This window comes from Drosophila serrata, unplaced genomic scaffold, assembly GCF_035046125.1.
Source record: "Drosophila serrata isolate PLE 108 unplaced genomic scaffold, ASM3504612v1 contig_241, whole genome shotgun sequence".
Lineage (NCBI taxonomy): Eukaryota > Metazoa > Arthropoda > Insecta > Diptera > Drosophilidae > Drosophila > Drosophila serrata.
Window position 1 is genome coordinate 2,320,541 of NW_028257139.1, and position 13,991 is coordinate 2,334,531.

Consider the following 13,991-nt stretch of genomic DNA (forward strand, 5'->3'; position numbering starts at 1 on the left):
TTCGTTAAGAATGAAACGTATTTCACGCAATTTAATGAGAGTGCAAGGATATTTGTCCACTCGTTTGAATGCTGCGAAAATGCCATTAGCAGCATATTCTCATTCCATGCAATTCCCGCTTAATGCAATTTAAAATCAAATTGCATTTTATTCGAAAGACTCTCTCTTCGCCCGTCGTACTTCATTAGCAAACTCCTCAACAAATTCATTATGGCTCTGCAACTGCCAAAAATCTAGGGCACTGGCAGTTTCTGCACCCGAGTGCGGCAACCGGAGACCAGACATCCCGGACAGAAGTACGGCGAACACCTCCGTCCGTCCCAGTCCCAGTCCCAGTCTGTGTCTCCTCCGTATCCGTATCCGGCGGCAGATGCCAACGTGTGCGTGTATGACTGCGACTGTGAGTGCGAATGCGAGTGTATTCCGGCGGAGAAGTGTTTGTTTGAGTGCGGAAATATTTAAAGTGTCACATACGCTCTTCGGAAATTAAATGTGAGTGTTGCTTCACGCTCCAGAAACGAGCAGCGGAAGTCGGCGACCTACACTGCACAACCGAATTGGGGGAAAATGTCTTTCAAGTGGCTAACCGCACAGCCTGCGTGCGGGTGCTAATTTACCCATGTCTTAATGTGGCTCCTAATCGCACAATTAAATTTGGTTGCTGTAGCGGAATACTGTATATTTGTATTTTGTTTAAAAATGAAATAAGAACTTTATTTTCCAAAGTTATTTAACTCTTTTAAATACTCAGAAACATTTTTTACATTTTTTCATAGCTTTAAATTAAGTTGAAGCTAAATTCCAGTGCAGCATTAAGAAGAATGCCTTTAAATTTTATATTTTTGTTTGCCATTTTCCTGAATTGTATTGCCGAATTTGATCACACTCCTGTTGGGTCCCCAAATGGTCATTCTTGGGGTCTCCATTCAAGGTGCGATACAGAGGCGTTTGCTGCCCTGGTGGGCGTGGCCACACAAATGACGCTCATCGCTTTTGTTAACCTCTTTCACCTGCTATTTGTTTCTGGCATTCTTGTGTGTGTTTTTGTATGCTTTTCATTGCATACTTTCGAGTGTTTGTTGTGCATATTTCCGGTGGCCATTTGTTTGGGGGGAGGAAGTGAGGAAGTGAGTGTGTGATTGTACTGGTGTTCTAGTGCTCCAGTGTGTATTGGTGTGTTTCGAGTGTGATGCGGTTGTTTTTGAGTGTTTTTGTATGTTTGGCCGCTTCTGTGGGTTGTTTTGCGGTGCGTATACGTAACATTGTCGCCTAAACACACACGAATACATATATTTAATTATATTGTCGCTGGAACTGCTCTTATTTATATAACTTTCGGGGCATAGTTATATTCTCTGAAATGTTCCACTTATTGTTTGTTTTGTGGCACACTTTAATCTTATTTCCTTACCAACAACACCACACGTTTCGGTTTTTCCATGTTTTTCATGGGATTTCCCCATCGCACACTTGTCCGAACTTTTAATTAAGCATTTGTGCTGGTCTGGTAGCATTTGAAATTTGTTTGCACAACTCTCTGTTTGTTCTGCAGCGAATTTCGTGTGACTTCAAAATTTATATTTGCCATGTTCGATGGTTTCCTGTTCGGGACAGCTGAAAAAGTTCATCACTCCCACGAAACGAAATTATCGCGGTTTGCATGCATTTTTAATTAAGTCAATGACATCGCGAATACCGCCGATGGCCTTAAATTAATGCCACTGTCTGGCATAATAATTGGATCAAAGTTTTGAGCTGCTACGGGAATTCCAACATATGTTCAAGAATTATTCCGTTTAAATCTTTAAAAGCCATGTGAAGGAGTACTTCTCCTTGCATCTGCATTCACTTCAAGATCACACTTTATTTATTGCTCATACGTCACGTGGACCGTCAGGAAAGCGCTCTAAGCGATTGCTCAACCAAGTGGGATTACATAATAGAAACCGCAAATAAATATAAAGCGAAGCTGAGCTGCTTCGATCCTGATTCCGACTCCGATTCCAAATCCAAATGCAAACATCTGTCTCCGGCAAAACCGAACTGGAGCTGAAGAAAATAAAACAGATGGCGACGGAAAAATAGGTCCACGAATTGGAATTTTAGAATAGTTCATATTACAAATAAGTGAGGTTTTAGTTTAACACAACATCAACAATAAGATGTATTTGATTTAAAAGCGTATAAAGAATGTATAGGATTTATACTACTCTCTCCAACTGTGGACAGGCGCAAGTAGAGCAAGAGTTAGCCAAGGCATCTTGTGAGCCACCTTCGGCCATACGCTCATGAGTGGCACTGTCCCCCCTCATCCCCATCGTGCTAAGCTTTGCCCCAGCTCGAGGCTTCTTCATAGGGGGTCGACTGTGCTGTCTGAATGGAGGTCAAAGTGCATAACTTAAGTAGCCGACAATAAAATGCATAACATGGCGCACTAAACACAAACAGACAGAAGCCGGCAAACAGCCAGCAACCAGCAGCAAAAGGAAAACTAAGTACAGACCGTACAAAAATGTGGAAAATATGGCTCTATTTATTTGTACATTAGGCCATGCCAGCCAAGACGTTGAAAATCCCGCCTGCCATCCGTGCACATCCCTTGGCCTTCGAGTGCGGGAGCGAGCGTGTGTCCTGTGGCATGTTGTACCTGCCTCAACAGCTGCTAGCAAAAGGCCAAGTGTTGTGCTTGACATGTAGTACACACACAAGGCAGGAGGCACACAGCGCTGGGATTTCTTGATTTTTTTCCCATAGCTTTCTCGTCCTGCCGCCTTGTCGCTCCCGCTGTGCCATAATAATTTCATGCTGGGTCTGGACTTAACCAGAAGCCTGCCGATTTATCTAATGCGGGTGCGGGAGAGTAACAAATTTATTAAGGAAAACAAAACAGAGAGCGCGTTTAAAGAGGTTGTCGTGGGAAAAGACTTGGCTATACAAGGATTCTTTAAACAAACAGAGCGTGAAAATATATTTAAATTCGTGGAATAATCAAAAGAAGTTTAGATTTCAGTAAACCGTAAGGTTTTCCCATGAATAAAATTTATTTCCATTTTTTAATATTCATGTATCTTATATTAAATACAACCATTTATTTGAAGAACAAAAGTTGATAACAAATTCTATGTTTAATATCCTTTCCCTAACAAAAGGGCTTTGTAAGGCTTTAAGCAGTATACATCCAAGGTCATAAATGTTAACCACAAATAAATTTATATGAAACATTGGTTTTCACGAAACTCTCATTAAATTGGACGCTTTCGTTCCCCGGTAGAATACTCGATTGCAATCAGCGAAACTTTCTTTGGTTGATTCGCGATTTTCGGCATTAGTACCCATTGTTGTCCATTGTTTACTGTCCGCTGGGGAGAGAGCTGTGCACAAAAGCCAACCGCGTAATTAAGCTTTACGTTCGGAGAGTAAATACGAGAACAGGAGCAGCAGCACACTGACTGGCACGCACACCCATAACCGCAGCGAGCCACCAAATGTTAACAATGCACATTACGCATACGCCACGTTGCGTTGATGTTCCGCTTACTCTACTCTTCTCTACTCCCCTTATGCCTGTCTTTCTCCGCAGATACCAGGACATGTACAACAATCCGATTAAGGCCACTAATTTGGAGCACCGTGATGTGGTCCTGGACATTCTGTCCGATGCCCGAGTGGTGGGGCCGCTCCTGCAGACGGGCATGTTCCACGCGGATGTCAATCGGCGCAATTATATGTACGTATTCGGCCATAACAGCGCTACCGGACCCTATGCCCACGTAAGTATTAGCCAGCCAAACGGCGATTCCAATTACATACTCTGCAGCGCATTTAATTTAAACGCTCGCGGTCTAGTCTAAATAAACCCAGCATGAGTTGGCATCTAATGAGTTTCCATGATGTACTCGTGGCCCTCCAAAGCCGCGTCCTTCTTGCTCTCGCAATTTTCGTGCCCAATAATGGAACAATAATGCTGAAAAGTTGATGATGGCACTGGGCTGGGTGGAGTTTAGTTGAGTCCATCACTGGTTGACGGTGCTTGTTTTTGGCCTTTTGGCCAAAACAATTCACAAGTTTGCAGCTGCCAGCGGCGAACTGCCGCGAATGATAGCCATAAAGACAATGAACCCTGCAGCAACAGAAACGAAAAAATAGAGACACTGAAAAATATTAAACTAGAAGATGAAGGAAATGATTTTTAAACTTGAAAAGCTTTATAATTCTTTATATTCATACATTTTAATAATTCTTAACTTAGGAATACAGCCGCACTTCTTTGATGAAAAGTCATTTTAATTGTTGAAAATTTATATTTATAATTTCACCCCAAGTAGAAGCACAATTTCTTCTCTCTGCATTTGAGAATAGAAAGGGGAAGGGCTTGAAAATCCAAAACAAAAACATTGCCAGACAAGTTGAGCTCGTGTCCTTTTGCCAAGCAGACGGCATCTCCTTGACTTAGGGTTCATTTGTGTGCTTCGAGGGGTCACTTTGCAGGAGCCGGCAGCAGTGGGTGGCTGTGACTTGTCACTGGCCATGGTTATGGTTATTTGTGTCCTTGTCCCACCGCCGGGGTTTTTATGGCTTTGTCATGCTTATGGATTTGTTACTGATTGCCTCGCCGAGATAGCTTTGTGTGGCCATGAAGCTGTCTTGGCCTCGGACCTACGCTACTCTACTCGAAATGGGCATATTGATTTGTAATTAAGATGATTGGATTGATAGGCAAATAAGAAGGCACAGAGGATCCTGGTCCCGGGACACTTTCCTAGGAAATCCTTTCATCCACTCGCAAACGCTTAGAGGGTCCTTAGAGCTTCGACTATGCGCTGTCACTGTCATAGAAATATATGTATATGCTGGTGAAAGGCGAATTGCTTAGCAGACGGAGACAAAAGTTCGCCGAAAAAACAAACCGAACAGAAATAATGAATTTGAAAACAAAAGCCACACTCACCCCCTCAGCCTCAAAAGCGGAAACTTATTATTTCGTATTATATATTTTTTGGCAACTTTTCGCTTTGCGCTAAGCGAAATTTTATGATCATAGTTGGAGTAACCACTTGACCATAAAACAAACTGCAACTGCAAATAGATGAACAGCACGGGGGCATGGCCTTTCGAAATGCGACAAACAGCTGGTGGGGGCAACAACTTTTTAATAGCCCGCAATTAAAGTATGAAAATAAGTCTGATAAATTGCCAACGGTTGCCATCGAATAAAAGTAGCCAAATCACACAAAAGAACATGTTTATGCTGTCTGATATATGGCCGGATTTTGTTGCTCGTTGCTCGTTCCTCGCCATCGCATTAGTTGCGAATAAATTGCGAGAATAAAATTCACTTAAATATTTCATGCTGCTTGCTGTTTGTATTCGTTGGAAGCCAAAGCCGGAGCCCGAAACATGAAAAGCGGATCCCAAGGATATATTCGGGTGTGCCTACAAATTATCGCTGGCTGTCGCCAACGCAACCTATTCGCTAGCTGGATGTATATCCTGTATTTGTAGGATACCAGGGGTTATGGGTTTTCTACTGGCTTAAAGAATCTCAGGGACTTAAAGATATTATAATTTAGCTTTGAAAGAATAACCAATCTCCTCATAGAGGAAGGTCGTAGAGTTTTATCTTAAAGCTGAGTAATAAGTATTCCCAAGTCTACTCTAAAGTCTCAACTTTAGCGTCCTTACTTGTTTTATATTTTTCGGGCCAGACAAGCAAACAGTCAGACAAGTTAAGGCCCACACAATCGCACAACACATTCTGGCTTTTCTTTTATTTATACCAACATTTCTCTGTTGCCGCATTCTTCGTTTGTCAGAGGGCGAAGCCAAAGAACTCGCAACTGAATGCGAATGAATTTGTGCATAAACTGCGCTTCTGCACTCCATCTCGAGTAGACTCAGCCACTCACTCACTCACTCACTTGGACCCCGAATCCGATCCCGGCCTCGACCACGCCCACAATCCCCTTCACCACATCCTTTGGAGCTTCCCCGCTCCTTTGACTATCTAACGCGGGCCGCGGGCATATTGTAAAACTTTTTGGCACATGTCTTGACTGTTTTCCTCAGCCTCAAAATGGGCCTAAGAGAGTACTTACATACTAGAGTCTAGAGAAGGCCGACCATCATCCCACAGAGACGCTGCTGGGGCTCAAGGCGATTGTTAAAAATAGCGAGAATTATTCGACGAGAAGATAATTCTACCAAAATGGGCTTAAAGTAAAGCCTAATTGAATTTAATCCCACGGCCCAGATCCAAATTCTAATGAAATTTTCGGACAAATGCACAGACTAAAGCTTTAAAATCATATAGATACTGTTTTTCTTTTAAACGAGTTTGGAAAATTGCGGTCTTATTAAAGATAAATACAAACACTCTGATATGCTCGACTTAATTGCTTGCAGAATTTGTTAAGGCTTAAGGATATTCGGGAATATTATCCCAATCTCAGATTTGAATCAAATTGAATTTAATCCCAAAGACAAAACGGAAAATGCGCACACAAATAAACAACATGGGGATTGGAGTAAAAATTGCTGCTTTGGAGATTCGCATTTTCTTCTATTTTTCCTTTCGTAATTTCCCAAGCTGAGCAATAAACTCAGCGAGCCGAAAACTTTGGCAAAACAAGTTCCAATTTATTTAGGCACAATTGAGGCACAAAAGATGAAAACGACCATTCACATTGACTTCGACTTGAGGACAGTTTAATAAGTTTTCCATATTAAATTTAGCATTTTCCCCAGTGCCCACACACACAAACACAGGCACGTAGACAAACGTCATTATCATCGCATTCTAAACGCGGTCAGCATCCCAAGAATTTTCCGCAAAAACCCCACAACAAAAAAAACCTTGAAGTATGTCCCGTCTGGACCGCTTCGTTTTTTTTTTTGCCTTGGGAAAGTTTTTTCGTCGACTATTTGGGCATTTCCCTCCTGCCTCCTTCCCGCTCTCTGACTTTCTGATAAGAATGCGAAATGGTTGAGGAAGGAAAAGAAATTTATGAAAATAAAATAAATATGACTGAAACTAAAGTTTTTATTTTGGTGCGTGGCCGAAAGTTTGCGACCGCAGTCCACAAAAAGGATTCGGCAACTCGAGTGTTTGGCAAATACCAAAAAACGTGCGCATTACGCTTAAAGTATAGCATACATTTTGGGGTAGCCTCCGAAAGGGAAAATATTTAATTATAGAAACCCAGAAATATCAAATTAAACGCAAACTGTGCTCGAGTCTTGTGTAATCCAATAAAATTATAGAAAGATGAGAGCAAATTGTGCGGCAAGACTTTGCCCCTGCCCCTGTCCTGTCCCTCTGCAAATTCACGCCCAGGCAATCGCCTTGGGCTACGCATCCTTCGTCCTGCTCCGTCCATTGCCTTGAGCCAATTCGGGGGAAAATATTTTCGGAAATTTTACACGCTGCGAGTGCCATTAACTCCATTAGGTTTATTACGACAAATGGCGCTAAGTCAAATTGTTGCTTCCGTTGCCGTGGGCACAAAACTGGCAACTTTATGTCGGGTGGGTGGACGAAACAGGAGCATAAATTACGAAAGTTACGCATTTATTTCAAATTGAATTTCCGCCTTCGTTCCGGTAATTTTTTAATTTCCAGCTTTAAAGCAAAAATCGTTAGGCGATAATAATAATAACAATAACGATAATTTGTTACAGGAAGTGCCCACGTTTCGGCCAGTGGAATAAATTCATAAATTAATTTCGTTCAATTTATGGACACTTCTTAATTATGCATTTGCCGTGGAATAATATTGAATGAGCGCCGGCCGGACTAGAGCGGATGTGTTAATTGAAATTTTTAGGATTTCATATCAACATTGACAGTAAAACCATATTTATGGAAATTTAAGTTTATTTTTTTCTTCGAGAGATGCAAACAAAGCATAAAAGGCAATATTTGCTTTAGCAAACACTCAATTTGATTGATATCAAAACATTTTCCGTCCAAAATGGCAAGCGTAAAAATAAACACACGCCCGGTCCGCAAATTCTATTTCAATCATAAAATAAAAGCGACCTTAAAGATTCGCTTTGATTTCGGAGCTCGGTCATCGAACCAAAGGCGGTCTACAAAGAGCTTAGACTAAGCCTTGCCAAAGAAACCAATATTGAATTCCGTTGCCTCGTTTCATCAAATTCTCACACACAATTGCAAACTGAAAATCAAACGCGAAATTCATCATTCATAAATGCCATAAAAGACTTGGCAAGCGATGGGGGCGCCGAGGACATTGTCCAAAGGACATCGTTCAAGAGGACAGTCGGCGGCAGCGCGCTGCTCCAGGACAGTCCCATTTTTGATGTGCTCAGACAGAAATGCTTTGTGACTTTGTTACATTTTTCATGGCAACAATAAAAACTTGGCTTTATTACCTACTTACACACAGCGATTCCTTCTGCCGGCCATCTTCGCCCCTCCCCCTGCCGCCTGGGGCACCAAGCCTGTCTTCGGCTGGCTAAATATTTATGCAGGCCGTCTAAGAAGATTGATGCTGCCTGGCCACAATGGCCAAAAAAAAGAGCCATAAAAATACTGCTGAAAACATTTCACACCGATCTCCGAGTCACCGCATTTCTAACCGCATTAAATCTCTGCAAAGGGTATACAAACTTTGTGATGAAGGTTGAAAAGGTTACAGGCACTTAATCTTTTAAGTATATTCTTTGTAGGTTTAGGTAATGCCTCGGAAATGTCCTCACAGATTTATTTAATTAATTTAATTATTAGGAATTCTTGGAAAATAGACGCATTCAATTAACTTAATGTTAAGTAATTATAACTTAATGTTGCATAAATATTTTAAAGTAGTAAAAACTATAATGATATTAGTTCTGTTATTGAATTCTGTTCTTGGCACTTTATACTCTCTATGCCTTGACCATAAATGTCTTAAAGTCACTTGGTTATGAGGGAATCTTGCACACCAAACTCTGCAATTTTTGTACCTACCCTAATGCCTTATTATTTATGGCTTCCTTTGCTACTTTAATAGTCTGCGTTTTAGAGTATTCCCCCAACGGTTTGATTTACCGCCCAACCCACTGCACTCGGCTACATATATATATTTCACTTACAGCTACCGCATAGCATTATGGGCGAGGAACTGGCGTTTATCTTCGGAGCACCCCTGGCCCCAGCCGGCCCCTTTCCCAGCGGCAACTACACGGTGCAGGAAAAGCTGCTTTCCGAGGCGGTAATGGCATATTGGACGAATTTCGTAAAGACCGGGTGAGTACTGGCTGCTGCTGCTGGCCACTTCTTTCTGGTAAGCCAAAAGGCGGATGTGAAAAGTGCATTTGGAGAAAGTTAGCTAGGGGCTGGGGATACTGGCGAAAGGATTGGGCGGGGCCATCGACACCAACACGAAAGAGAGAGGAGGGGTCACAATTCTGCATGCAAATGCTGATGCGAATCCGGATGCGGATGCGGATGCTGTGTGGGATATTCATGAGTCCCTGGAATGACTGCGACTGGTGGCTTTGGTTTGGCATCGCCATCAGAGGCTCTGCCTTCGACTGTGGCACGTTCTGCAATCTGCAACGCTTGGACAGCGAAATGAATAGAATTTTTACTGCCGCTTTTATTATTATTCCACAGCATGGCGACGTCGGTCGGTGTTCGGGCGGGACATGCAAATATTATTAGTTGAAGTGGCCAACGCTTGGGGATAAAAAAAAAGGCTAGCAAAATAGAAATGGGAACGGGGTGCGGCAATCAAAACTGGAATCAGAGATCGTTAGCAGAACGTTTCGGCATTCGGCTGGCGGCCAAACAGCGGCAATCTCAGTCAGGAGATGGTGTGGTTATTGGCCATAACCATGTCATTTAAATGAGCAAATGAACGACCGGATTATGTCGATAAAAAGAGATTCCTTTTTTCAAACTGAGCAGGGGCCATGCATGGGAATTAGACGATAACATATCGAATGTTGTTTGTTCTTTCCCCTTTCCAGAAACCCAAAGGCTCCATGGAAGGGCATCTTCCTCAACTCCCATGCCCTCGAATGGGATCGCTATGACCTCGACTGGCCGGAGTTTAATAGAAGAGGCCAGGCCTATCTTAACATAGGTAAGTGTTCTTTAATTAGTATGAAAGGCTGTATAGGATAAACTTAACACTTTATTTAAACAATTTTTCTCTTTAAGGCATACCACCTACGGTGGGCTACAAGTACAGGCAGATCTATATGAACTTCTGGAACAAAGAACTGCCCGATGAGCTCAATCAAATTGCGGCCATTCAGGAGCAGCTGAACGCTCCCGGACAAGAGGTAATCACGGGTCACATGAGCAAATATGGACCCAGAGACAGTGGAGGTGAGGACCCTGTTCGAACCCTGAAACTTCTCCTGCAGGAGCCCAACCAGGTCGGGCCTGGTCAGAGTGGCGAATCCACCGAAACGGCCGCTGACAACATGTACAATGCACCGCCGACCTTTGGACATGTTCACAAGGTAATGGGCAGCAATGACTTTGAGGATATGGTGACCTCTACGAACCCCGTGAATAACGGAGAAGATCAACAGCAATCCCCCGAGACGGTGGCCAAGTCCGAGGCCACGCTGCAGCTGCTGATCGCTCTGATAGCCATCATTATAGCCCTCAATCTGGTGATTTACGGAACTTTCTTGCTGCGCCAACGGCGTCGAAGGATCAAGGCTCTGCCGTTTCCGGCTCCCAAATTGGGCGGACACATCCTGAGCTACGACGGGGCCAACGACGAGGAGCTGAAGCGTTGCAGCAAGTCACGCGATGGCGATGACAGCTTCGTGCTGGAGATGACCCGGAAATCGAACACGTACGAGGCCATCAAGACGGGTCAGAGGTCGCTCAGCTGCTCCACCGTGGACACTCACACCAAGGTCTGTGAGTGGATGTCAGGACAGGAGGCTCCCAAGTCGGGCAGCTTTGCCACGGCCACGCCACCTCCTCCGCCCATGCTTCAGGACGGGCGGCTCATCATTTGCCAGGACATTGAGGTGGCCGATGCCGCCCTTCTCATACCCCAGCACATGCACGAGCCGCAGCACTATGAGATGCTGCTGCAGAGGCAGCACTCTGCTCTTACCGAGCCCTGCGACGATATCCTGCAGCAGCAGTATCACTCCAGGACCCATTCACACTCGCACTCGGATCCCGTGGACATGATCTTAGCGGCCGACGAGCAGGTTACCAGCTTTGTGCATGCCGACGATGTCGACATCAATGTGACGAGTAGGGAGGATACCCATGGTCTGGAGGTAATATCCCTAACGACCGCTCAGCAGCTGGAGCTACTGAGACAGCGAAACTATCCCAAAGTCCTGCCCACCGAACAGGACATAAGGGATAGCAATTACAAACGCAATTCCCTGCCGCCGCAGAATTTCAATGCTCCAATGCCGCCGCCAAGGACCATTAGCAGCACTCTGGGCAGGAGGCGTAGGGATAGCAGCAATGTCACCACTTCACCGCTTCAAGTGGCCCGCGACTGTGGAGCCGAGGAGGAGGAGCTTAAGGAGCCCCAGATCACACAAAATACACTTATTGTGGGACCCATTGTCCCCAAATCGCCAGCTACGTCGCTGAAGCGGACGAGGAGGGCGCCAGAGGCTTCCGCTTCAGCTTCGTCGGCTGCAATGACCGCGCTCAGTGGATCCTTTCAGTCCTTCGAGTCCGTGCCACCAGCCCACGAGACCACACCGCCGCAGGGCGAGCGCACCGAGTGCATTTACGCGATTGAGGCCAGTCCCACAAGTTGCAGCTGGTCGGCGCCCAATGGCGACTTGTACGCGCAGCCCATGAAATCGCCCTCGAGGACCTCCCTCATACCCCGGCCCACCCACCACCAGGTGACGACGCCCGGGGACTGCAGTCAGGCGGCTGGTGGCGGGGCAGCTGACGGAGGTGGAATCGGGGAATCCCCCGGAGCTGCAGCAGTGGCCACGCCAAGCCGCATACCTCAATTGCAGCGACCGGCTTCCGGAAAGGATTTCAACACAACAAACGCAACGGAAAGCAACCCAAATCCCATTGGATGCCAGCAGCGAACCGATTCCACAATATCATCTGGCTCATCCTCATCCTGTGACTCATCCACGTCCTCCTCGTCTACGGGAACTGTACGCACCGAACTGCAGCAGTTCCAGCCGCAAGGCAGAAGTATTACGACCAATATATAGAAGCAACCGGGAGCAGCAGCAGTAGCAGCAGCAGTAACATCAGCAGCAACATCAGCCAAGAAGTCCTCCGAAGGATTCCCGGGAAGATGCTCCCCATTGTGCCCGCAATGCGGCGACACGCTGCTGCCTGCCAAATCCTATCCAATCCTTGTCGGCAGCGCATCGTCTTGGTTTACTCGGAAGGAATTTCATGGAGCTTGCGTGAATTTAATAATACATCTCAGTGTAAAGTTTATCTTCAGCTCGTGGTTAGAGCTCCGACTTCTGGCATTCTCTGGGCTTGCTGCGGCTTACTTTGTGCCGGCGTAAATTAGTTGAGAAAATTGCACTGAAGGTTGCCCTGGAGACTGCAACGATGGCTCCCCTTTATCGATGTAAAGAGCAATAGCCGTAAGGGAAACTAATTTCGAGGAACAAATTGCACGACTTACTTGACTTTATTTAAAGAAAATATATATATAGGATAGTAAATCAGCATAATATTACTACCAAGGTTTATAAATTAAATGAATATAAGTCGCAGTATTTTATAACCATAGTTGAATATTTTAAAATATGACTTACAACTTAAATATAGAGCGTTTAACAAGGGAAATAATAGAAATCAACATATGGCACCATCAAAGAAACAAATAATATTGAAATTAGTTTTTCCACAACACAAAAACCACACACCTTAAAAGCAAAAAAAAAAGTATTATAAGATAACTGTTTTTATTCAATATTTTGTAAGTTAGGTTAACCATAAGACAACATGCGCAGCAGCACAAAATAGGAGAAACCACATCGATGAAAGCAATTTGTATGCGGCTGATTTTACATTTATTCCCCTGACAACCGACAGCAGAAATAGCTGCAACAGAAATTGCCAATAACAAATGCTGCTCGAATTTTGCCACCACTCACCATTCACCAGAAGTTGTGTCAACTATTGTTGCCGCCAATTTACCAAACAAAAGCTACTTACAAACATTTTTGCCCCTCTTTTATGCTCCGGCTGCCTGCTGCTCTTCTCTGGGCCAATACTCTTTGCCGGGCAAAGCAATTTCGCCAGTGCCGCCAACTTAATTTGCCACAACATTTTCCCAGCTATCTCACTTGGAAAAAAATTTGACACCTCCGGAAATTGTGTGTTGTTTCGCAAGTTGGTTTTCCTTAAAGGGTTCTTTTAGGAGAAAACATACTTTTGTTTTCGATGAGACGTTTCTGTTTTCGACGAGAAGTTTCTTATGGAATCTAGGTGTTATTTTGTCTTAAATAAATAATTAAATAACACAAAAAAGAAACAAGCTTACCTTGTCAGGTTCATCATAAGATAATGTTTAAACTCCTTCTACTGCAAATTACTTACAGTTAAATTAGTTGATTCCATAGAAAAATATTAAATTAATTTTAACAATAGAATTTGAAAGCAATAATTAATATATTTTCTCGATCATTATAATGAAAATTAATCAAACTTTATAAGTTTTGTGTATATGCTTGTAAAATAGTTTTTCTCCCGCTTTACGTAATATTTCCCAGTGCTCGGCAGATAGACGCAGTGGCAGGGTCTCTGAAGCCTGCTGGAAATCAGTTCAAATGTCAACATTTCTGTTGCTACACATATTTCAAATATTTGGCGTTTCGTGCATAGTTGTTAACTCTTCTCCAGTTGCTGATATCCCCTCAGCCCCGTGGCCAGGACATCAAAGTTGCTGCCTCTCCCTCCGATACCGGAGAGAATAGTGGAGCGTTGTGTTGCTAAGCTTAGAGCCGTATCCTGTAGGATTTACTGCCTTGGCAGAAAAGTTTTTGCGTCGGCTTTT

The 13,991-nt window shown here is 44.0% G+C and overlaps 1 protein-coding gene across 1 annotated transcript in view; it reads left to right on the plus strand.

Moving 5' to 3' along the window:
- The window catches only part of Nlg1 (Neuroligin 1), a 35,453-nt gene extending 21,984 nt beyond the window's left edge, over positions 1-13,469 (plus strand). Inside the window, 4 exon segments of the mRNA XM_020957990.2 lie at positions 3,581-3,770; positions 9,099-9,250; positions 9,976-10,091; positions 10,169-13,469. Of these exon segments, the coding sequence (XP_020813649.2) occupies positions 3,581-3,770; positions 9,099-9,250; positions 9,976-10,091; positions 10,169-12,183 (2,473 nt within the window). The 3' untranslated portion in view covers positions 12,184-13,469.
- The last annotated feature ends 522 nt before the right edge of the window (positions 13,470-13,991 follow it).